The sequence below is a fragment of the Strongylocentrotus purpuratus genome, unplaced genomic scaffold (assembly GCF_000002235.5).
Source record: "Strongylocentrotus purpuratus isolate Spur 01 unplaced genomic scaffold, Spur_5.0 spur5_scaffold_4, whole genome shotgun sequence".
NCBI classification, from domain to species: Eukaryota; Metazoa; Echinodermata; class Echinoidea; order Camarodonta; family Strongylocentrotidae; genus Strongylocentrotus; species Strongylocentrotus purpuratus.
The window spans coordinates 31,099,866-31,126,825 of record NW_022145610.1 but is presented as its reverse complement, the minus strand read 5'-3'; the positions used below and the strand labels follow the sequence as shown (position 1 = coordinate 31,126,825).

Sequence of the window (26,960 nt, the reverse complement as noted above, 5' to 3'; positions counted from 1 at the left end):
TTTGGTATCCTATAACACAGAAAGTGATGTTGATGGTGGAAAAAAAACCTTATAAAAATGCAGAAGAAGCATAAAATGTGATGAGTAATGTGTTCTTCATGTAACACAGAAAACAATGCTGATGCCTATTGAACGTTGTCTACTGTGGGTTTTTTTTTACCCAAAGAAATTGCTACTTGTCATATCTGATCACAAGTTTAGTGTAGGGATCTATGGGAATGTAGTCTTCAGAGTCATCTATTATAGGATTAGTGGTTGAGATGGGGGTTCCATATCCTCATAGGCTCACAGAATAAGGACAAGTTGATTACTTTACATATGATTTACAAAAATGAAAACATACTAAAAACATTTTTTCATCAATCTTTATCTTAATTTAGATTTTTTAAATCAGAAAGTGAAGGAAGAATAAAAGAAAAGGAAGTCTGTACAATTTAACAACTCCTCATGTTCAGGAGTATTGCTAGCACTCTGTGTAAGGGGATGAAACAGTTGAACCCGAAGGTTTCCAAATATGCAGAAAAGGATTTACATTCCAAATATAACTATTTAAAGGGGGTGCTACCCCTTAATTGTTTTAATTACCCTCCCTGTCATCAGAAGGTTGGAACCTCCTGTAGGTTCCAGAATGCTGTAAACCATTTAGCAGCATGATTTAACTTGCACATCACAGGGATACTGTATATAGAAATTGTACACCCTTTTGTTGTCTGCACCTTCACCTGCTGTCACAACACATCCCATCCCAGTATAGCTTGGAAAAGCTGCTTCAGGGATTACCACATCAAGTATTGCCTCCCCACCTCCCACTCTTTCCTTGTGTACATCCCCTTGAACCTTCCATCACATTTCTGACCTTCCCAGACCCTAATGCTCCTGAGGAGTGCACGCTGACCCCCAACTACCAGCAGTCGCACATCAGCGCCAGCCAGGTGGAGCCCGTCCGCATCGGCTTCTGCATCCCCGACATCAGCAGGGCCACTCAGGAGGTCCACCTCATCTGGCTCCTCTCGCCCAGCTCCAGGCGCTCCAGCGTGGTCGTCGAGCTCAAGGAGGTGTCGAGGAACGCGGCGTCCAAGAGGAGGGTGGTGCTCATCCTGCAGGCAGACACGCCTGTGGTGTGGAACATCGTCAGCAGCGACCAGATCAGGCATCTCACCATCATGGTGAGACACACAGGAGTCGGAGCAGTATCTTTTTAAATAATAATCATGTGTACTTTTACTCGTACTTGTTGTTGAATAGTAATTAATTCTCTGAAATCTGTAGAAGAAACATGTTTTACATTTTTTTTTTTTTTAAGGACTTGCTGTGAATGTACATTTCTTTTTTTTTTTTTCTTCGGGAGTACTCCTCAACGTTCCGTAAGGAACCAAGCGAGGAGGAATGAGGGGGTGCGCACTGTGCTTATTTAGTTCTTATTGCTTGAGTCTTGGTTGCGGAAAAAGTTGGTTGCTTGGAGTTTGAAGGTGTCAATGTTCGTGGTCCTTTGGATGTCGGAGGGTAGTGAGTTCCAGTCCTTGATGGTACGTGGAATGTAGGAGTGTTTAAAACAATTGGTGCGGGTGGAGTATTGGATGAAGGAGTTTCCTGAGGTACGTCTGGTGGCTCGTGTAGCTGGACGCAGGTAGTCCGACACCGGCAGGGCCAAGTGCCCCCCCAAGGCTTTGTGCAATATACAGACCCTCGAAACTTTCCTTCGAATAGAAAGCAAGTCCCATCCTAACCCTACCATTAGTTTTGTCGCGCTGGTAGTTTGCCTGTAGTCATTGCATACCATTCTGGCTGCCCTTCTTTGGACCTTGCCAATTTCCTGTGTATGTTCTTTGGTATATGGGTCCCAGACACTAGAACTATATTCTACAATTGGACGGACTAGAGTTGTGTAAGCTAAGGATTTAGTTTGTTTAGTACATGATATAAGGTTTCTACGGATGAATCCATTGACCTTATTTGCAGACGATGTTATGTTAGAAATGTGTTTATCCCACTTTAGATCATTGGAGATCTCTACCCCTAGGTACGAGTGAGAGGGAGTTTCCTGTAATACAGTACCTCCGATGGTGTACTTGGTTGTTACAGGGGATCTAGAAGCGTTAAATCTAAGAACATGACATTTTTGGGGGTTGAGTTGCATTTGCCACTTATCCACCCATGCAGAAAGTCTGTCAAGGTCGTCCTGTAGTCTGGTAGCGTCAAGTTGAGTTTTTATGCCAGAGTATAAGATACAGTCGTCTGCGTATAGTCGTACGGTCGAGGATAACTCGTCAGGTATGTCGTTTACGTAGATTAGAAAGAGTAAAGGTCCGAGCACTGTCCCTTGAGGAACGCCCGACTTAACCCTAACCCACTGTGAATGTTCTCCCCCCAATACTACCCGTTGGTGCCTGTCTTGTAAGAAGGATGAGATCCACCTGTTGGTTTTCCCATTGATACCGTACTGATTAAGTTTAAGGATGAGACGATGATGGGGCACAGTGTCGAACGCTTTAGAAAAGTCAGTAACGATCATGTCAGTCTGGGTCCGTTTGTCGAGAGAAAGGGTAAGGTCGTGCATGGTTTGGATTAGCTGTGATTCACAGGAATGACCTTTCCTAAATCCATGTTGGTATTTACTGAGTATGTTGTACGACTCAAGATGGTTCATTATATGAGAGTGTACAACATGTTCTAGTAGTTTACAGCATACAGAAGTGAGAGATATTGGTCTGTAGTTTTCTGGTTTGGTTCTGTCACCCTTTTTATGGATAGGTGTGATGTTGGCTTTACGCCAGTCCTCGGGTAAATAGCCTGTATCAAAAGATGCTTGGAAGATTTTGGAAAGAAGTGGTGCCAATTCTTGAGAAAACTCTTTTAGTATACGGGGGGAAATCTCGTCGACCCCGGAAGCTTTTTTTGGATCTAAGTTCTTCAAGAGTTTCTCGATCCCTGGAGTATGAATGATTATATTATTTATACCAGAGATATTAGATTGAGGAATGTTGGGAAGGGTTTGTAGATTTTCTGTAGTGAAGACTGAACGGAAGTATTCATTGAGTATTTCGGCCTTCTGGCTATCCTCTGATGTGAGGACACCCTTTTCTTTTAAGGCGGGTACTCCAGAGGAGTCCTTCCTGAGGCTTTTGACGAAAGACCAGAACTGTTTTTTTGATTCCAAGCAAAAATCTCTAATGTGTTTTCTGTAAGCAGATCTGGTCAACTTATGGGTCTCTTTTCTGATTTCTCTAAAACTCGCCCAGTCGCAATCGTTTCCTGAATTTCTGGCCTTGTTATAGGCCCGTTGTTTCCGTCTATGCATTCGCTTGATTTTGGGGGTTATCCAAGGGGTTTTGTTCTGTTTACTAATAACCTTGGTGGGAATGAAAATATCCATAATGTTCTTTAGTCGAGTCTTGAAGACATTCCATAATTGCTCAACAGACTCAGTGTTTGATGTTGTAGCACAAAATTCCTTGCCAAAATTGTTCAATTCTGTTTTCATTCCTGTTTTGTCTGCTTTGGCATACAGGTAAACACGACGTGGTTTAGGTTTGGAGATTTTTGGTGATGTGTTAATAACAAGCATGGGAATTCCGTCATGATCACTTATCCCAGGTAAGATGGTAGATTTTTCGACTAGGGTAGGATTGTTGGTGAGGAAAAGATCGAGTATGTTTGATTGTCTTGTAGGATCAGTAACTATTTGTTGTAAGTTATGATCATTTGCCAAGTCAATCATTTGATGACATACTTTCGTAACCTGTGGGTTAGGACGTACGTTTTGGGAGTCCCATTGTATATCACCTAGATTGAAGTCACCACCAATCCAGATGTTGTCATTGTGTTTACCTTTAATTCTAGACAGGGAAGTTTGCAACTCATTCAAATACTGATGGTCCCTTTTATCTGGTGGTCTGTAAAAGGCACCTACCAATAATGACTTACATCCTACCAACTGAAACTGGACCCAAACAACCTCGCAATCTGTGTCGAGGTCCATTCTATGGGTTCCTACTAAGTCGCTCTTAAAGGCAACGAGTACACCCCCGTGTGAGTCTATTCTGTCTTTTCTGACGACTGTGTATTGGTTAGGAAAAATTTCTTCATTTCTGATCGAGGGGTTTAACCATGTCTCAGATCCTAATACTATGTCTGGATTATTGAATTCCAGACAAGCTGCGAGATCAGCAACTTTGTTCTTGATACTACCAAAGTTGATTACCAGTACCTTTAAAGGTCTGCTGAACTTAGGTTTGGTGGGATTCCTTCCTTTGTTTGAGGTTTTTTTAGTCTTGGAATATTTCTTTGACCTGCCAGTAGCAGCTTTAGGTGATGAAGAAGTGATAGGTGGACTTAAGGCCACGTTGTCACTATCCAGTGTTTCCAGATTAGCGAAAGAGTTTGACAGATTTATGGAACATTGAGAGAGAAAGGGAAAGGATGTGCTGACGTTGGGCAAACCACAGTTACAACAGATCCAAGAAACATTGGACCCGCCCAATGCCTCGTACATACTGCTATTCATATCCATACATTGAGCATGATACCAACCGTTACACTCGTCGCATTGAACTGCTCTCTGCGACCAAGTGCATGGGTCGCCGCATAAGATACACAGAAAAATTGAGCTAGAGTCATTGTTTGAGGGACCAGGGTTCGTTTCACAGTCCCCAGATTGCATCAATAATAGTAAGCACAAGTACATGGTAGCCTGTTTGCCAGGATGTTGTATGATTTTGTTTTTCTGGCATGACAGAACTACAGATATGGGTAAATATCTGTGCTTGAAGGGTATTTGCATACCTGGTTCAAGATCTATGCTAGTAATAAGGTTCCAAGATAGGTATTGTAGGAACTCTATACAATCTATACTATCGATGTCTTTATTTTTGTGACATTCTGTGGATCCAGATCTAGGTCCAGGTAGGAAGTGATACTTGTCTATCGAACTTTCCACCATGATGTTCCACTCAGAAGTTTGGTTAGTAGCATCATAATAATGATCTGTTGTTGTTACGTTTATTAGTATTAGATCTACTGTATCAACATTTAAATCTAGGTCTAGATCTATATTATTTATCGAAAAATATGGCAGGACAGACCCATGTTGGCAGCAATGTACATTGATCAGTTGTTTCGAGGAAGAAATTCATACTTTAGAACTACATTTTAAGACAAATTTAATTTGAATCTTGGTGGCATACTTGCAGAGTGTTTTCAGTACTAAATATGCAGTTTTGTATAATTTTTTTCTTAATTATTCTCAAACAAAGGTGTAAAATAGCAATATTTTCAGGCTTTGGATGTTCTAAGATGGTTATCTATCTAGTAAATGGCCATATTTCCTCTTGAATATGGCCTTGAGTTGTAGGTCCCCTGGTTCAATACATGTACGTTGTACCTTCTACACAACGCTATAATGTGTCCTTTGGCAAGACATTAATCTACATTTGCCACTCCATACCCAGGAGGTAAATGGGGACCTGGTAGGATGATTAAAGACTTTGTGATAGACATTACCATATGTTAGGAATACTCCCCAGGGAGCGGAAACAGTGCTCACTATATGCGATAATGCGTGAGTGAATCCGATGATCAGGGTATTAATGATTACTGTAAAGTGCTTAGAAAAGGTATTCTGTTTTAATGATTAAATAATTCCAGATTTATTATTTTATTTTATTTACTTGCCCTGTTACCAGTTTGATAAATGATAATAATCAAAATCAAATCAAATCAAATCATATCATATCTCGCTATAATTTGAATCCACACAGAGCCCTCACCAGGTGAACACAGAAGGCATCACATCGGGCCCATTTGAACTGCAGAAAGAGAACATTCCATCGACCGGAGACAACCTCCTGACGTGGGCGAGGGACAGGTACAGCGCTGTGGTCTCGTTTACGGAGGCTGTCCTTGCCAACAAGTTTGACATCACAGTTGGTAAAGCCAGTAAGTGTTCAAAATCCTTATTTGTTTTAAAAGAGTTTTTTTGCATGTTCTTTAGAAAACAGGTTACTTTTAATCTTGGTCGATTGGGTCGATACCCAGGGGGGTATTTCACAAAGATCCTAAGTCGAGCTTATCTCTAAGTTGGACTTAGAAATTATGGAGAGCAAATTTGTAGCCTTATAAAAAAATTCAAAGGCGAAATTTTAAGTATTTTGGACTTTTTAGTAATTCCACATCAGGAACATGAAATCTCCTTGATAATAGATCATTTGAATGATTTGAATCAAAATTTTATGCCTTTTAAAATAACTTTCACCAAATATTTTCATAGATGCTTACGGCTCTCCATAATTTTTAAGTCCAATTTAGAGATAAGTTCAACTTAAAATCTTTGTGAAACACCTCCCTGGTTATTTTGGTGCTCTCTCTACCAGAGAGGGATGGATTCCACACCCATCCCACAAATAAGCCGGTGAAGTGTGTGTAAGATACACATTGAGAAATGTCCATTTTTGCCACACGCAATGCAATGATTTTTTACACTGCATGATATATGTTGGTCAAAATTGTACACGTTTGGTTTAAAGCCCCACTGGGCTACTTGTAGCTACTTGTGCCCTCTATATAACAAACAATGCCTAATCGGTGACCATTCGTCCCCCATGATCCTCTTTTTCTTATGTTATTTGAGAGTTCATGAGATAACCACCTGTCCAGTGACCTTGCAGGGTGGTCTAATCCCTCCTTTACACAAGTACAGATGGGCTTTAAATGATGTGTAAGACTCCAGGCCATGAAGTCATGGAAGCTTACAGTACAAAACAATCATCATCGAACACATTACTGAACACTCAAGGGGTTGATTCAGTTGCCCCTCCCCCTCCCGAACATTTGTAGGATTAACCTTAATGACTAAACTACCCCATCTACATGTAACATGTTTGCTGTAACCCTTTGAATGAAGTTGTTCGTCAGTGCCCCCCCCCCCCCCAAAGTCTCTTCAAGTTATTTGGTCTTCAGCCAACTACTTCTGTCAGAACCACTGGTTTGGGATATAATAATGTGTTTGTAAACATGTGTAATATTTCATTATGGCATAAATTTGAAAATGCTATACAATACAGCCTCTGCACTCTAAAAAAAAATGTCTATCAATAGAAACCATCGATACAAACAGTTTTGAGCGTCAAGTAATACGTAGCTGGAATGCTCCCCAGGAAGTGGAGATTGTGCACACATTGTGTGCGGGCAAGCATTGAATCCAATTACCGGGGTAATAGTATATCTGTAAAGCGCTTAGAGACATCATAGATGTATTACGCGCTATATAAAAGCGGAATTATTATTATTATTATTATTCTGATCATTTGCAGATATCTCGAGGCACACCCACCCCCTCTCTCCCGACCAGACCGGATCCACTTCCATTGACTGGCCCGACGACTCGCCCCACGTGGTGGTGGAGTGCCTGAAGAACAGCATCAGGGCCCTCGTCCCCACCGTGGTGGCCGAGTACTATAACCTGAGCCCTGAAGACATCACGCTGGAGGATAGGGACTGCACCTCGGTGGAGTACATGACGTTGGGTTTCATGTTGGATACGCAGCTGAATGCATGTGGGACTACATCGGAGCAGAGGATGAATAAGATGATATATCGTAACAGGGTAAGATTGACGACTCGAGGGATGACTTCATGGAACAAGGAATACCAGAGCTGCTAACCATTACGTTATTCCCAAAAAATTTCTGTTTTTCCTCCAAATGACGGTAGTACGTCTTTTCTTCATAAAATACTTTTTTTTGTTTTTTTTTGTTAATTCTTTATTTTTTTTATATACCCCATGTCAAACAACTGGCCTAAAATGTTGATTTGATCACAAATCCAATAGAAAACTGAGGTTAAAACATACTTGAAAACGTATTTGAAGAGAAAAGTATTCTCAAAAAGAATGAAACGCTGATAATACCAAAATAACAACAAAAGAATACCTACTTGTAAATAAACTATAGGTAAAAAAAAAAAAAACTAGCATGAGGAATGGACATCTCGCCATTGGAAGTATGTCGCGCATGGTTATAAGTTTCGTTTTAATGAAGTCCTTTTTTTGCTTTAAATTCCTTTTTTTTGTCATCATGGTTCCTTTTTTTGGTCGCACAAGGTTTGCAGCTCTGGAATCCTGTGTAGTTTCTTTTCTCCTGCTCATTTAGTGAGAGAGACTTACTTGCAGGCACGTAGCCAGAGTTTGATGTTTGGGGGAGCACATACATGTAATCGATCGAGGTTAAAAAAAAAGGGGTCTAAAAAAGTTCAACCGATCTTGGAAATGTAGGAGGGGCACGTGCCTGCTTACTTGGCAGTTTTATCTGTCACCTTGTTAGTCGTGTTTCGTAACAATTACGTTCGTTCTAGGTGACTTCAAATTTGTGATCATTCAATTTTAAGAAAAGAAAATTCCATAGGGAGTTTGTGTCTAGTTGTCTTAATTTGTCTAGTGGTTGGGTCTCTGATCTACCTGTAAAACCATGATTTACATTTTTCAATAGTTTTCGAAGTCAGTCTCCACTTTCCAGGAATGCATAATTAGCTTGTATTCATACACATCAGATATGAATAGAGCATTTGTATGCTATACCATCCTAGGTCTGTCACTTTGCAGACAAATGTAAACAATCCTACAAAGGAGGCTGATGGGAGACATAATTGTGTACCATACAAACCGGTTCTAGGACACCTACCCTCTGGACATCCAACCCCTGGAGAACCACTACCTCCCAAACAACTACCTCCTACGACAACCATCCTAGGGGGTAGTTGTCCTAGGGGGTAGTTGTCCGGGAGGTAGTTGTCCCGGGGGGTAGTTGACTGGGGGTGGATGTCCAGGGGGTAGGTGTGCGGATACGGGTTTGCATTACAGTTCCTTTCATTAAATTTTTCATCTTTATTTTCAAGGTGCTGTTCTTCAATGGGTCCCCTGAAGGCAGTGGTGCCGGTATGGAAGGATCAGGCGACGACATGCCTCTCGGCGATGTGGACGTCGATGACGAGGACTCCTCTATGCCCTTCTACGCATCGTCCATCGAGTGTGAGTACCTTCACGGACCCACCAACACCAAACCAGGCATGACCGACAACCATGTCACCCTCCACATGGACATGTACCAGACACCGCTGTTCCAGGACAAGGTGGTGGACTTTCCGGCTCCGCTGCAGGACCACACCAGGTTGTACTTCCAGGTCGGGGTCAGCGGAGGCCAAAGGAGACATGAGGTGGTCATCAACCAGTGCTGGATCCAGGTGGCTGACGAGATTGTCCACTCCCTGATTGACTTCAGGTAGGTATTTTGTAAAAATTGTGTCGAGTGTGGTTTTGACAAAAATATATGAATGTTTTTCAGCTCTAGTCACTGCTCGAGCCTGGTCCAGTTGAGGCTGCAGGATCTGGCTGTGGTGCTGGAAACCCTTTTAGGTCTGGAGGGGTACAGGGCTCTGGGAGGAGGGGGCAGACTGAAAGGTGTTAAATGCTGTTCCTCCCGACAGTCACACAAAGTTCCTCCATCTTTACTATAGCCCCATGTATGCATGAGGACGTTGCATGGTCCTGTATCAGTCCGAAAGCAATTTAGACAGGTCCAGGGGGGGGGGGGGGGCGTTTCACAAAGCCCTTTTCCAATGACAAATAACAAAAATCAGTGACATAACTGCTGATAACCTATCAGAAGCAAGGATTTCAGTAGCTTATAACACAAACTGTCATTTGTAACTGATGACAAGTTTTGTGAAACACCCCCCAGGTGGGCGATGCCTCACTTGAACCTGATGATAAGGATTGTGGTGCACTGACTTGGTGATTGGTCCACAGGGTCATCCTTTGATGTTAGCCAAGTTAGTTACAAAGGGTATGATTTAATGTCCTCATGGCTCTCAAGACAATAGATGATACCCAGTGTTGAGTAAGTTCCTTTGTTTTGAAGTAGTTGTGGAGGTTTTGAACTTGTTCTCAGTCACCAGACAAAGGGTTTACCTCAATCAGACTCAAAGACATTTACTCCTTCGTAGAGTTATCATGATGCAATGTGTATGTACCAGCAAGCATACATGTATATAGTATAAACAAATTCAGGTAGGCCCCTTTTCATTGAGACTATTTTAGTACCTGTGGAGGATTATATGACATCCAATTCCAATGTGTATTTTATATCTCTCATTTCATTGGGATGCTGCCTGCCATCACCGATGCTGTTTGTTGCAAAAAAAAAGCTTGTAATGCTCAAATCTCTCCTCTCTTTGCTGCTCTTCTTAACTCATGAATCTTTCTCTCTACCTCCGTCTCTCCACAGCTGCCCCGTCGACCAGACGGTCATCTTCCACGAGCTGAACCCCAACTACGTCAGTCTGGACCCTCAGGAGGACGGCGACCTGAAGCGCTTCAGTTTCGAGGTCCACTGGACGCGGGAGACCTTTGGCCTTCATACGTTTGTCAGCTGTAAGCTCAGTCTGTGCAGTAAGGATTATAATACTGCCGATGAGGAGAAGGGCATACCAGTGGTAAGTAATGATAAGATTGCTAATGAAATTGTAAGGCGTTGAATCCACCTAAAATGAAACGCTCAAAGCCAACTTGAGTAACAGAAACAAAAAACAGATCATATAAAAAGCATCTGCATTATAAACAAAGGAACAGCAGTAAGATAAAACATATAAATTATATGACAAATTAAACAGATATGTTATAAGATTATTCTTAAACACTTCAACTGATCTGCTATTATGAATCTCTTGTGGGAGAACATTCCAAAGCGAAGGCCCCTCATGAGCAAAGGTTCTTTCCCTCCACGCAATATTGAGCTTAGGAAGAAGAAGAAATTCAGAGCTTTTAGTAAATGCTAGATCAGTCATAATTATTGTCATACTAATAATATGGTGAAACATGCCATAGAAGCCAACTTAGCTCACACAAGCCTAAAAGCGATTTTAAGAAGATATTAGCGTTTGTTGGTCCAGTGAGAGATTTGTTTGTCCCAAACCATGACACCTGACAAGTTTTGTTTATTTTCTGATGTCAACAATATTAATAAGTTCCATTAATTGAAGTTTGATAAAGTAAGCAAATATTAACAGACTACGAGGGTAAAGGAGGTTAATATTTGTTTTATATCCCACATCGGCAATGTGTATTTAAAGTGAATTTTACATAATTAAAAGAACTAGATTTTCGCTTGCAGTGTTCTGATTCTGCAGACAGTTTAGCATCAGCATTTTACTTTTCAAAGCTTAAAATTAAGCGTCATTGACTAGTACTAGTTTGGCCTTAACAAAAACACTGACATTTCGCGTAACCTACTTTGCTATGCCTATTCAATGGGCAAGCAAAAAAAATACTGTACAAAAGGGAGATAGTACTTATCTATCATTGATCATGTGACCTCGTTTAGACCAATCAGATTGCAAGATTCTTAGTATGCGAGATATAATACGGACTATTTTTACACCATCTTATCTTATCTTGACAGTGCTCTACATTAGAGGCCCTCCAGCAAGCCTGCTCTGGTAACCCAGGGGTACGTGTGGGTCAGCAGCTGACCACCGGACCAAGCAAGACACTAGAGATTGGTCCCATGCTAGACAGCTCAATAGAAACACCTATAGTGGATACCAATTATATAGATAATGAAGGTAATGATGAGGAGGAGGAGGAGGGTGGTGGTGGTGGTGGGGGTTGTGATGATGATGATGAGGATGATGATAATTTTGAGGCATGAATAAGATGATGATGATGATGATAATGATGATGGTTGTAAACTTGTGATGTGCATGATAATAATGAAGATGATGATGATGATGATGATGATGGTGGTGGTGGTGGTGGTGGTGGTGCTGGAGATGATGGTGGTGGAGGTGGTGATGATGCTGTTGGTGGTGGTGGTGGTGGTGTTGATGATGGTGATGATGGTGGTGGTGGTGGTGGTGGTGATGATGATGGTGGTGATGGTGGTGGTGGTGATGATGGTGGTGGTGGTGGTGGTGGTGGTGATGATAATGGTGGTGGTGATGGTGGTGGTGGTGGTGATGATGGTGGTGGTGATGATGATGGTGGTGGTGGTGATGATGATGGTGGTGGTGGTGGTGGTGGTGATGATGGTGGTGGTGATGATGATGGTGGTGGTGGTGATGATGATGGTGGTGGTGGTGGTGGTGGTGGTGATGATGGTGGTGGTGGTGGTGGTGGTGGTGGTGGTGGTGGTGATAATAATAATGATGATGATGATGATGATGATGGTGGTGGTGTTGATGGTGATGATGATGGTCTTGGTGGGGATGATGATGGTGGTGGTGGTTATGATGATGGTGGTGGTGGTGGTGATGATGATGGTGGTGGTGGTGATGATGGTGGTGGTGATGATGATGGTGGTGGTGATGATGATGATGGTGGTGGTGATGATGGTGGTGGTGATGGTGGTGGTGGTGGTGATGATGATGATGGTGGTGGTGATGATGGTGGTGGTGGTGGTCATGATGATGGTGGTGATGATGATGGTGGTAGTGGTGGTGGTGATGGTGATGCTTATGGTGAAGATGATGATGATGATGATGAGGACTATGTAGATGGTTATGAAGAGAATATATTACAAAATTTGTCAATCTCAAAATTTCTAGCAGGCTATGGCAGTGAGATTTTATTCAATTTATGATAATAAATATGTAGATTTATTGTTCTACAATAATCAATTATATATTGTAAGCTTCACAACTGGATGAAAAGGAAATCAGTTGATGAATATGATGACGTAAAATAATTAAGACTAATGGTTTATGAAAAGGAAATAGTGATTTTATTGATAATATCTGTTGAATATGAACATATGTTTGCGTGTATATTGTTACTATCAAGAACTCTATCATCTTTTCTTTTTACAGTGAATGTAGGAAATACAGCATGTCTGGAAGGAAACACTGCTCAACCAAGTAAGAAAAGAGTTCACTTCTTTGCATATGTGCTAATATTTTATTATCTAAGTCAAACACTCAGGTGTTCGGCCAAGTGCAGAGCTTTCTTTAGTTTCTTTCTTCATCCTTCTCTATCTTAACCCTTCTCCTTTATTGTGTCATATGATCTGTCATCTACCAAGCCTGACTCAGCGCATTTCTTTGTCTTCCTCTCCCCCGTTTACCATCCATCTCCCCTTCCAAGATGTCCCTGAGTTATTCAATTATATCATATTTGGGAAAATGCAGAAATAAAATAAAATAAAAAACACATAACAGTGAGTTATCCAGCTACAGGATCGATTTCAACATTAGATGCATTCTCCCAAAAGGAATAGCCAGAGGATCTAAACCATTCCTTTCTTGTTTTTAGTTTCAGGTCTGGGTGCAGGACCTGCTGCAGCTATAGCCTTTGCAGCCTTCACCATAGGTGTACTACTCACAGCATGCCTATGGTTTATTCATGCACATACAGGTAAGTCAAACTCGTCTGTCTCACGCTTTTTAAAGCCACACTGCACTGCTTATAGCTACTTGCGCCCTCTATATAGCAAACAATGCCTAAGCAGTACCTGTTGTTCCACCATGGTCTCCTTTTTCTTATATTAATTGAGAGCTGATTTGATGAGATGCCCTGTCAGTGACCATGCAGGGAGGTCTAATCCCTCCTTGCCTAACTAGTGCAGATAATCTTTAATCCTCATGATACTAATGTTAATGATAGTGGGTTCTTGTATAGCGCTCAAGTCTGTCGGACTTGACACTCCTGGCGCTCCACAAGTATTACCCCGCTTTAGCACGGCTGCTATTATGGCGCTCTAGCATTTCAAGGAATCAATTCCTGCCAGTTACCCATTTACCTCTCCTCGATCGAGTGTAGCAAATGTAGATTAATGTCTTGCTAAAGGACGTTAGTGCTGCAGCGCGACTCGAACCGTGAACCATGTGATCCACAGTCCGGTGCTGTATATCCACTTGTCCCTGACAACTCCTCAACACCTCATGATATTCCTTTTAGTACAATGGCAACACATGGTCAGTTTTGGATAAGATATTATCTTTCAGATAGAGTATGACTTCAGTTGCTTCAACTTGTCTGGAGCACAAGATGCACAATCAATAATTACCGGGTGGTGTTCAAGGAACTTTGTTGATAACAGTGCACTGTATTGAAGGTTTTTAAAACAAACTTGTTTGAAGTGAACTGACTGTCAAAGTAATATTTATTATTTTGCATATGGCATCTCAGATTATGTCAGACAAATTACATTGAAATGGCCTAAAATATCAAATTGAATCAACTAAATACTGGTAAAAGAATAAAAAGATAAGAATAATCTTTCTTACTTGCTTTTGTTTCCACTTCACCATGTCATTGACATCATACAGCAATAGCTTTGTGAAAGTGCCAACAGGTTCTAACCCCACTGTTCTATATTTTTCTGATTCTTTTGCCATGCAGGCTTGAGAACAATTTTATTGCTTAAAGTCCAGTATTAAAGATTTTGTCAGAAGTTTAAAAAAAAAAATTAAATAAGGAGACTGCTATATCTGAATTTTACTTCAGATCTATTAAAAATAATTATGTTTTCATTTCTATGAACAGGTCCTCGGAGGCAAGGCCCCGGTTCACCTCGTACTCTAAGCTCACCTAGTTCACCCATGGTCAACGGGCACATACCAAACGGACATTTACCAAACGGCGGGCACATGGTGGCCCGACAGCGGCCCCCGCCTGTGCCCGCACCGAACGGACCACTTCACATACCCTTAGCGAACGGTATTAACCCAAATATGATTCCCGCAAGGGGACTTATGAACGGACCCGTAGGGGAATCGGTATGAGAGTGACCAAACATGGACTGCCTTGTGTGCAGCTTTAAATCAGTGCTAAAAATTGTTAGTGTGAAAGGGGACTCTGTGGTAGTGTAATTCTCCACAGGAATTGGACCCGTGTTCACATTGAACATTTGAGTTTGAATATATATTTGGAACCACCATAGAATCGATTCTCCAATGATGTTGCCGAAAGGATGGTGTGAACATGCTCAATTGACTTTGGCAGTATTGAGAATAATGTGCCGAGGAGGAATCGATGTGAAAGGGTCGCAGTAGGAATGATCAACGTCGAAGGATATCATGCAAAGGAGCTGAGCGAAGCAAAAAGGTCACAATCACAGGAACGGATTTCACAATGTCTTGCTTATACCTGCACGAGGTGGAAAAAAATGATCATCTCAAACTCCACAGGCCAGCACATTGATGTGAACGTGATGTGAATGGAATAGGTGATAATCCTGAAAAACGTGTTTGAAGGGGTTGTTCACACACGGCAATGTAGACATGGAAAAGCGGATCATTCCTGTGTACCAGCACCGAGGAGCCTCGTGCATTCAGATGTGAACAGAGCATAGATAGGAGGAAAGGTGCAACAACTCATGTGACATCTTCTCTGTGTTTCTAACCCGAATATAGGACTTGTATATTCAATCAAGCCAGCAGTATGAATGACCCTCCTTGCTTTCAAGTGTAAATAGGACCATTGACGGAGGTGCTGAAGAGTTGGACATCTTCAAACATGTACAGCAGATACGCAGAAGATAAATCTATTGGACTATTTTCCCTGTTTTTTTACGCAAAATTAAAAAAAGTCACAGTACAGCACTCGTAGCCTGCGCAATGCGTAATCAGTGCGATAAAAACTGAATGTGTGAATTTATGTTTCAAAGAGAAAGTATTGTGTTTGTGTTTGTCTGTTCGCCATTGTACTCTGTATTGTGCTGTCTTATGCAATATTTTTTTTCCAGCACAAGTTAAGTTCAGTTTGGTTGTGATGCCATCGTGTTGGGATAGTAACTTTGAGCTCACAAAGGTTGAGATCCAGAAAGGCGTCACTCATGATATTTCATGTAAAATGAACGCCTTCCTGGCTCTCAGAAGTCAACCCTTTTACTACTTACTAAATTCTTTAACTACCATAACCCTAAAGGCTTGTTCAGTTATAATAATCTGTTAATCTGTTAAAGTCCACTCCAAATTTTATTAAATTAAACCGAAAATGGAAATTCTTTTTGCGCATTTTATCATGAGCCCGGCAGCCACTGAGCAGCGCCAGATCGACGTTGCTCTATCCCTTATTGTTGAACGCCAAACAAGGGAGCAGCAATCTCCGTCATTTAACGTCTTCTGGTATGCCGCGGTTGGGGTTCGAACCCACGACCTCCCAGTTGTGAGGCAGACGCTCTACTGACTGAGCCAACACGGAGCTGTAAGCCACCATATTTTTGTTTGTATGTGGAAATGAATCGCAACTGCGGGTAACAAAGGACTTGTGCTTCTTCGACAACCTTTGTGTTATGAAATACAGCAATGTAAATCATGTTACACTTCATATCATCAAAAATCTCAGCGGTTTTTCTGCGTCATAACTGAACGAGCCTTAGGGACCAAAGAGCACCTGTAAGCGATACGTTGAAGATAAACTCCAGTTCTGGTAAAAAAAAGAAAATTAATTCTCACAGAATCAAACGAAACTTACACTGAATGTTCAAGATTACAAATAAATGACATGTGCCAAACAATTTTGGAAGAAAATGTATACTGGCTGAGTAATGAGCATAGAAAGACAAGGAAATCAAGGTAGTACTAGCCCCGACACCATGTGTGTTGTCCCATATATAGCTTTCTGTGTACAGTGCTTGTTACTTTACCAAGACTCGGCCAAATTTATTATGATTTTGATGACTCCCGAACCTTGCAGTGCACACCAATACTTACATGCTACATGATCAACTGTTTCTGATCCATTCCACACCTTTTCTTTCACAATGCAATCGCATTACCAGAACTGGAGTTTATCTTTAACATTACAAGTATGTATCCTTCCCATCCCCCCTTCCATGTTCCAATGAAGTCATCCTTAGTCAATGCCCTTCTGGCTCCTAGCAGATGATTCGTCATAATTTGAAACTGTATCGGAGGAATATTTTTCTATGAGCTGATCCAAAAATACATCTGAATGGTTTTAAGTTGTTTTTCTCCTTTCAAAATATTTACATTCTGCCTTATTTGTATTATTGATTTTTCATTTATTTATTTATCTTAATTTTTTTAAATAAATTTGTGATCCAAAGTAGTGATTAATTTTGGACAATCTTTTCACTTCATTCATAAGCATTATATAAATAACTACAGCAAGACCATGTTTTGGTCCCTGAATGAATATGTGTTTTCCTGATTTGTATCGCTTTTTATTTTTCAGAGAAGATACAATGCAATATGTAAATGTGTGTCACCATAAACCATGCAGTATTATTATTCCCTTTAAGCTGAACAATTAAGGTCTTCATTTAGTTCATGTCTAAGCGCTTTACAAAGGATGATAATTATTATCATTATTCTAATCGTGTGATGCATATTATTAATGATAAAGGTCCTCTTTCTTTTCAGTATAGCATAAAGATTGTCATCATGTTTTAACTATCGTCCTGCTTTAAAAAATTAAAAAAATTGTAGCTCTTTACAGTTTGACAAAGACCTCGAATATCAGGGAAATATATGAAATAAGAATGGAATTGAAATGATTCAGTTATATTTATGAATGTTATGATTACTGCGAGATTCATCCCACCTACTGCCTCAGAACATTGTTCACAATTGTTTTTATTCTTTTTTTCTTCAAATCTAGATCTTTATCTTGTAAGTCAGGACATACCAGACCTAGACAATCAACATTTGTCAGACATATAGACACTTTATGAAATGAACCGCCATTATGAAGTATGATATTTGAAAGAAGTTCTTCCTCCCAAGCGATATCTAGTTAATCATGATCAAGTTGGTCATATTGGACTCTATCAATACATTGCTATCTAGTCTAGAACCAATTCATCCATTTCCCAGATGGTCTAATCCAATATTTGTTTCATATTTTTATTGGAACATGGCTCCATAGTTACTTTTTTGGAAGGTGCCAAATTGACAGTTTTTTAGTCTGTATGCTTTTAAGCCCTTGTTGGACTTTCTAAATTGGATATGGGAGGTCAATTGGGTAATTAGGATAAGATAAATTATTTATCTGTAGACCAAATACTAATTTACCGAACCATCTGAGAGCATGATAGCAACTACTTTTGAAAGCAATCAACCTAAGACAATTTCCATAGCCGTGTGCATCACCTGCTGGAATGTGTGAACATGACAATGAGGTATTACGTAATCCAAACGTGATTTATACGGGACACACACATTGGGGTATTGAAATTGCCCTCGAGTAGATTTGTCGAAAAATACAGGTAGTTGCGATCGTGTTAGAGGTCATTTTATATGAGATAGGGATAAATCCTAACCAGGACTATGTTTGTTTAAAAGTGTTATGAAATTACAGATGATGGACCAAATATGAGCTCTAGAGCAGGTTGAATACAACATTGAATACAAAATATGAACTGACTTGCTTTATGCTTTGTGTGGACACGAAAGGGCGACTTTCACCAATTGTGCTGCATTCATATTTACTTTCAGTGATTTAAATTAGGCATTTTTTGTTGACATCCTGGACATAGTGATCTTCATTGGGTAAATAGTTGAGTGTTTAATGTTGAGGTTATGATAGGGAGGAAATTGCTTAGATAAAACCAAAACGCGACCAAAAATACCAGTTTAGTGGCATACATCTACATTTGCTATAATTCTCATGTATCAATAATTTGAACTGTTTCATTTGTCAGACTGCTTGTTATTTGATCTAGCACCATAATAAAGGGGGCCTGTCTTCAGCTTTTCTTTGTCATTACTAAATTTCAACCCATGTTCAGAAACCTGTAAACATATCAAAAGTAAAGGCAATTCTCCACCTTCCTTTTAGCTGGGATAATTCACACTTTTTTTTTTCACTTATGGGGTCCACATCACATTTCCGTTAAAGACCGTCAATACTACTGGGCCAGAAGGGATTAGACCACACAGCGAGGTCACTGGACAGGTGGTCATCTCATCAACTCAGCTCTCAAATAACATAAGAAAAAGAGGATCATGGGGGACCAACAGGCACCGATTGGGGAAGTTTTCTATATAGAGGGAGCAAGTAGCTACAAGTAGTGCAGTGGGGCTTTAAACATATCAAAAGTAAAGGAAATTCTCCACTTTCCTTTTAGCTGGGATAATTCACACTTTTGACTAAAGGGGTCTACATTACCTTTCCTTCAATCATTGATACTAAATTTACATCACTTGAAAAGTTACCCTCTTATCTCCTCTGTTTCATTTTTTGGGGGCCACCAACAAACTGTTTTATACTCTTAAACAATTAATGTACAAACTACCTCATTTATGATATATATATTTAGGAAGGTTCGTTACAAAGATCAGTTATCAAGATTAAAGTATAGAGGCAGTGCTTACGCTCAAGAGGTCCCATGTAAAGTATGAAGAATATCAAAAACTTAGACTGAGTAGACAAATTGATGTATATTATGGTTACACCAATAATGTCACTGATTAATTTTTCCCTCTTGTTTTACATGATTTGATGTTTGTGCAAAGGGAAATTACAATATTTGTAATTGTATTGAAGACCAAATCATGATGTTATTGATATATATTTTTTTATCCCATTTCTGTGAAGACCACTTCAGTTTTAGCAGGTTTTTTTATAATGTTTGATCTCATAAATAATGTTGAGGATTTCTCAATTTTTTGAAAGAGATTAGTAACAAAACGTAAATTATAGGAATAAATTTCATGAGATAGAAGGCTAATAACAGAACTACGCACAATCATTAGGTACTCAATAAACACTGTTTGGAACCAGATGAGCGTAAAGCCGTAAACTCTGTGTTAAATTAGATAATTAAAGCTCTGCTGGATCCAAACAGACATTAATATTGATCATAGTGTGCTGCAGTATATTCCTGTTGCAGCAGGTGATTTATATAAATATATATCTGGATCATGACTTATATTTTTATATCATTTTATGATTTTTGTTGCATGTTTGCAACCTCTCAGTTTTTACAATCACTTACATTATTTGAATTATTCTTTGGTGCACCATATCTTAAGATTTCTCTGTTTTTTTCTTCATCTATGTGTCTTCATCTCCTGTGGTCTGTGTAGGCCTTATAAAGCTTGTTCAGATATGCCGCGGTTAACTGCCGTAAAAAAATATGCCATGTTTTTTACTGTGTAAAAGAATGGCAACTGCACGCAACAAAGGTCCTGCATGTATTCACTGAGCTCTGTGTTATAAGATATAGAAATCTAAAGCACATTGCACTTCATGTCATATTTTATTATTAACGCGAATTTGCTGTGTCATATCTGAACGAAGCCTGTATAAATTTAATAATTGTACTGTTTCAACTGCCAGCTCCTATCTTTATAAATGTGTGATGCATGAAATGAATGCGTTGTGCATATTATTGAAAAATCATTCCATTATGCATGTAATGCTCCTTGCATTCTCTCTTGGCCTATTTATCTCTTTGCCTGTCAAACTTGACTTCAATCTTTCTATTTCTCAATCAGTCTTGGAATTTATTATTCTCTATCCATCTTTCTTAGTTTCTCAGTCTACTTTTTACTCTTTAACCTTCTCTTTCCATCCGTCTTTCTCTCTTTATTTTTGCTTTCTCTCTCATCCTCTTAATGATTTCATTCTCTCTATCATTCTCTCTCTCTCCCTCTCTCCCTCTCTCTCTCTCTCTCCCCTCTCTTTCTCTCTCTTTATCTCTCTCTTTATCTCTCTCTATCTCTCTCCCTCTCTATCTCTCTCCCCTCTCTTTCTCTTTCTTTATCTCTCTATTTATCTCTCTCTCTATCTCTCTCCCCTCTCTTTCTCTCTCTTTCTCTCTCTCTCTCTCTCTCTCTCTATCTCTCTCCCTCTCTCTCTCTCTCTCTCCTTTCTTTCTCTTTATTTATCTCTCTTTATCTCTCTCTCTCCCTCTCTATCTCTATCTCCCCCTCTCTTTCTCTCTCTTTATCTCTCTCTTTATCTCTCTCTTTATCTCTCTCTCTATCTCTCTCTCTCTCTCCTTTCTTTCTCTTTATTTATTTCACACTATTATACTGTCAATGCTTCTCGCCCCATTTTCCAGTCTTATTTTTTTCTCTCTTGAATATCTCTTTTTTTCTGATGATACATGGCTTGTGAAGGTATTATCATGAATGTTTTGTAACGTGTTTTATGGTAGTAATGTGTAGATGTCATATTTTTTAACAATAAAATGTCTGAAATCTGCGATTAAAACATCTGACTGCTTGTTTATTATTTCTCTTTTTGGTATTGGACGATAACCGATCTCTCTGTGATGTAATGAAAAGATAGCTATGTGTGTAGCATGGATGCAAATTTTGATGGAAGAATGATAATTTTATTTTAGAAACTACAGTGCGTCCCAGAAAAAACGAACCCGAGAATTATCTATGTTAATAAATGACACATATTTGTAAAGCTTAGATCCTCCTCTTTCATTTGGTGCAACTCATATGATACATATTTCACGTCTTCATGCATGGCTGATCGTCAACAAAATGGATTTAAGTCTTTTGTCAACTCTGTTTGTTGCTACGGCAGGCATCCAGTGAAAACTAACTCGTTTAATCAAATTATGGAAATACAAGCCTTACTTTAAACAAACAGAACTTTGTCATTCCTTGCTCATTTTTCCTGATTGAGGTGTCATGAAAGGGCAGAAATTGAACTTTCTAGAAATTATATTTTCTCTTTGAAATTCAGATACCACCCGCCAAATGACTTTTGGTTTCCTCTCTTCACTGTTTTAATCACTCATGCGTGAAATTATGCATCATTATGAGTTGCATCAAAAGAAAGAGGAGGATCTAAGCTTTACAAATGTGTGTCATTTATTAATTATAATTGTGATTAAGTCATAATAAAACATCGATAATTCTCGGTGTCGTTTTTTTCTAGGACGCACTGTATTAAGTGTGAGAAGATGAAAGTAAGCCTATGTATGTGTGAGTATATTATGCCATCCTGTAATGGTAGAGGGTTGTTTCTAATGCGATTTCTTTGATTTGATTTGAAAGAAAGTGTAGTATCGCTAGATACTTGTTTATTTGTATGATTATTTGCTAACTGAAGGATAGTATGCATGGCTTTCGAGGCAATAAAAAGATGCCATGAACCCACGAATATCAGATTCATAGTAGTATTTCACTACCCTCATCAAACATTACAGCAAGAAACAAACAATACTTATATTTTCCAATTTCGCCCCTCTTTATGTGACATACTAAATAAATGAGAGGTGAAAATAATTTACATCTTGGGCTAAGATTTATATAAAAGGCGCGTGTATAACAAACGGAACAGACGTGTGTGCATGCATGAATTTGCTGTGCGATGCGTTTCCGCTGGGTCACAGTGATGACCTATACCCAGGCACGTACGCAGGGGGGGGGGGGTGTTTGGGGGGGGGGGTAACCCCCCCCCCCTTTGGTATTTTTATGTGTATAAACCCCCCTAAACCCCCCCCCCCCTTTTTTTTTTTTTTTAATTATTCCCATGGCTGACCTAAAAAAGGCGACCTTACCCCCCCCCCCCCCCCCATCGGAGCAAAATGTCAATTTTTCAAATTTCGAGACCAAAAAAAATAATAAAAAATGTCTTCTTAACCCCCCCCCCCCGAGAAATCCACTTAAGATCAATTCCAATATCCTATTGTATTGACTTTAGAAATCACGTTCAGATTACGTAAGACATCATTGTCACGTTGGCACATTTCAATCGGTGACAAACAAGGCTATCGAAATGACTCGAGGTTGATTCTTTGAAAGGCTTTGCGATCGTAGGGTTAAGGGTTAGGTATAGGGTTCGAATCCAGGGTTGAAGTTAAGAATTCGGTTAGTGGAGGGAGTTGACCTTGTAGCAAATTATGTTCACTTTAAATAAAGCCCCTATCAGAAATTATGTTCACTTTAAATAAAGCCCCTATCAGAGATCTGCCAAATTTATTTGTAGCAGCAATTAAGATGAGTTTATTAAAATATGTGCCGAATTCCAGATCAAAAGATTCTGAGGTTTATGATTTAAAATTTAAGCCCTCATGTTGGACTCACCAAATCGGGTGAATAAAACACTGCCAGTTGCAGAATTCAAATTTGAAAAGAAAAATGACTATAATTTCGCTAATATATTGCCACTTTACTTGTAGGAAAGTTTTCATGAGATTTCCACCGTACAAATCCCTGCAACATACACTAGGCGAGCTTGGTCCAGTGGACCGAGACTCTCCGAGCACCAGGCACGTAGCCACGGGAGGGGGGGGGGGGGGCGGGGCACGTGCCCCCCTAAATTTCCAAGATTGGTTGAACTTTTTTAGACCCCTTTTTTTTTACCTCGATCGATTACATGTATGTGCCCCCCCCCCCAAAAAAAAAAACAAACAAACAAACAAACAAACAAACAAACATCAAACTCTGGCTACGTGCCTGCCGAGCACCACACCTGTTTATATAGACCGTACATAAAGACCTCGGTCTTCACGAACTTTGTACATGTACACGAACTTTTTAACGATGACTTCTTGAATGAAGTAAAGGTATTTTGTATTCCATTGTTGCTAAGGTTCTGGGGATCAAGAGGTGAAAATTAATTTGTGAGCGGTTTCATTCTTATTATGCAAGTGTGGAATTAAGAACATCAGAGAAAAAAATGTTCCCTGAAAAGCATGGCTCTTCAAATGCCTTCATATTATAAATTATAAAATGATGACGTAGATCCTAATCAAAATTGGTTGACCATGCATTTATATAGCCTAACGCGAAATTTGGATAACTGCCGGTCATTATATATCCTATGGTAATGACCGGTCATTGGCGATCATGTTTTGCGATCGCAACCATTGAGATTTATCGTTTTACTTTTACTCTCGAAAATGCAAGACTGCCGCGGAACTTAAAAACTCATTAGTTATCTAAGTTAGATCTAGATCAGTCATAGATGTAGACTTAGAATTAGTAATGTACAGACTTTGAGATGATATTTATCAAATAACTAGGATCCATGTCATGATTTTATAAAAAACAAGTAATACACAGCGTTTTGTTCGGGCATTATTCAAATTACCCATACTCGGTACCTTGTGTGGGTCATTCTTACTAATGACCTCACTACAGTGCATTATTTGTATATTATGACATGTTACAACTTAACAATGAGGACCTCATTTTTATGCCACATGTTTTTGTAGTCCCCTATACATGGGTGTCGATCCGGGGGGGGGGGGGGTGGGGGGGGGGGGATATATCCCCCCCCCCCCAATAATTCACCCTCCAAAAAAACAAAAAAAATTAATGATGAGAGCCCGATGAGAGTAGTTAATGGTTATTACTCGCAAGATGACCGTCAACATACACATTTTGTTATCTCATTTTCATAATACATACATATATACGAAGTAAATGTGACAACGGTATATGAGACAAGAATAAATTGAATTCTCGCTCATACGGCTTCATCAGAAATTGATGAATTTATTCCCTTTGTTCAATCAACAGCATCATAGAAATGCAGTGCGCCAAATGCAAGACGCAGCGTTAAAAAGCAACGAGCTAAATGTTAAGCGCGAAGCGCAAAAGTAGCAATCTGCAACATCAGACAATCCTGGACAGTGCAGGCGCGGATCCAGGATTTTCCAATAGGGGGGGGGGGGGGGGGGGCCGGAAATTCGAAAATCGCGCAGACCGTTATTTCAACTTACCAATACTGACAAGGTCATATTAGAAGCACTGTACTTAGTGTACTGGTACCTACAAGCGGGCACAATTTTGGAAAGGGGACATGCTCACGTCACGTCTCTTGTCCGATATCAACATTACCCGTTTTCAAGTTATGCTCGCGCGCAATTTTTTTGACATTTCCATCAGTGGGAGGTGAAGACTCTTGCTCCAATATCTATTTCCTGGTTTCATAATTTGGCGAGCGGAAATTTGAGCATAATTATGTATGTTGTGAAAGTGTTATTTGTCACCAAAATATACGAGATAAGATATAAAAAATGCATATTAGTAATTTTTTAATTTTCGGGGAAAGAGAGGCTGCAACCCCATCCCGCATTAACTGCAGGTGTATTGAAATGAAATCAGACGCCCCAAAAAATTATTAACCAAAACGCACGAATCCAGTTAAAAAATTCAGCTTCAGAGATAGAGAGGACACCCCCCTCAGACTCCCTCTAAAAGTATTAACCGAATCGCACGAATCCAGTTAAAAAATTCAGCTTCAGAGATAGAGAGGACATCCCCCCACAGACACCCCCTTTGCGCGCAAGCGCGAAATTAACGCTGGCGCGTCCGGGCGCTAATGGGTAAGCAGGGGCGGCGGAGCTATTTCCAAAGTGGAAAGCACCAACAAAGAAGGGCACCTACAAAGCGAAATCTCAAAGCAAAAATATACATTTTTTTAGACATTGGTATATACCCCTTCATTGTGATTCCATTATCAGGGACGATTTCCATATTTGTTTTTCTTTATAATTATACAAGATATTGCTTAAGCATCACACTTTCGGTTGGGTGTGATTGTTTGAATATTCATTTGCGAGCGAGCAAAGCGAGCGAGAAAAAAATGTAAGATCTGTGAGGTCGCAGAGTGAAAAATTACATCTTTTAAAGAGGAAAAAACCAAATCATGATGGGGTTACAAGCACATTCTCGTAACGGAAGACTGAAAAGACCTTTGTTAAGTGACATGTAATTGTATCATCTATAAATGCGAGCGAGCGAGCTTTAGGGGAAATTACTCTTAGTCGCTTTAAATTAGGTGCAAGACTAATGATGGAGAGTTAAAGGGGACACTTATCGAAAGTGATAAAGACACATATTAGAAAAGAAAAGGAGCATGTGTCAAAGTACAAAGAGTAATTATCAAAGGTTCAAACGGGGCACTTCTTACACCTGAAAGGAGGCACTCACCAGAAATGAGATAGGGCACTTATGAGTATGGGAAATGGGCATTTGTCGACGGAAAAGGGGCATCCATCAGAAATTGATTTATCAGAGGTGAAAAGGGGCATTTATGAAAAGGGGATAGGTCCCTTATTAGAAAGGAAAAGGGGCACGATTTAAAATAAAATGGCAGTTAGCAGAGGTGAAAATGGGCACCCATCATAGATGAAAAGAGTACTTATCAGGAGGGGAAGGGGTACTTTTCAAAGTAAAACGAGTATCTCTCAGATTTGAATAGGGGCAATTATCGGAGGTGAAGAGCGCACTTAAGTGAAAAGAATTAACTTCTCGTATATGAAAAAAGTTATTTACCAGAGATGAAAAGGGATACTTATGAGAATGAAAAGGGACACTTTTTATGAAGGGCCTCGTTTTTCTAAAAAGCCCTTATCAGAAAGGAAAGGGGGCACATGTGTTGATAAAATGTGCGCTTATCCGAGTTAAAAAGGGGTAGCTCTGAAAAGGGGAAGGGACACTTCTTACAAAGTAAAAGTGGCAATTTGGGGGTACTTGAAAAAGTGGGGGAACTTTGCCCCCTACCCCTGCCATCCGCCCCATCATCTAAAAATCCAAAATGATGTTGTAGGGGCCGGGCGCGGCTTTATCATGAGTGCTTTTATGTGATCCTCTTTTTTATGAATATATTATCCTGGAATCCGACCCAGATTGCACACCCTATACGCTTGCAATTCACGTATGCACCCCTTCCTCCTTATCCATCGTTACCGTCACTGCCGGCGTATTTTTTATTTACACGCTAGCGAGGGGAATTTCTCGATTAATTCCAATGAAACCGCTTAATTCCAATGAAACCGCTCGCGTAGAGTCTAGCCTGGATCGGAAAGCTCGCTAGTGTGAATTTACATCCAGGAGAAAGTTTGCTTAACTTTTTCTTGAAACACTTGAACGGTTATGGAAACTGTTTGTGTTTCTAATCTTCAAATATTAATATTATTCTGCATCAAATATAAGACATTGGAATCTACTGTGGTATGTAAAGGCACGAACTTACGTTAATACATACACATATTTTTTTAACCAAGAAGGTGCACCATGGTAATACATTA

At 39.9% G+C, this 26,960-nt stretch overlaps 1 protein-coding gene across 1 annotated transcript in view; it reads left to right on the top strand.

Annotated features, from left to right (window-relative positions):
* Positions 1-16,424, top strand: part of LOC100890029 (transforming growth factor beta receptor type 3) — a 48,970-nt gene extending 32,546 nt beyond the window's left edge. The window contains exons 5-13 of the mRNA XM_030998250.1: positions 865-1,166; positions 5,757-5,934; positions 7,308-7,600; positions 8,887-9,269; positions 10,275-10,482; positions 11,448-11,610; positions 12,853-12,900; positions 13,295-13,396; positions 14,528-16,424. Coding sequence (XP_030854110.1) covers positions 865-1,166; positions 5,757-5,934; positions 7,308-7,600; positions 8,887-9,269; positions 10,275-10,482; positions 11,448-11,610; positions 12,853-12,900; positions 13,295-13,396; positions 14,528-14,766 — 1,916 coding nt within the window. The 3' untranslated portion in view covers positions 14,767-16,424. The remainder of the gene's footprint in view (positions 1-864; positions 1,167-5,756; positions 5,935-7,307; positions 7,601-8,886; positions 9,270-10,274; positions 10,483-11,447; positions 11,611-12,852; positions 12,901-13,294; positions 13,397-14,527) is intronic.
* Positions 16,425-26,960: the final 10,536 nt, after the last annotated feature.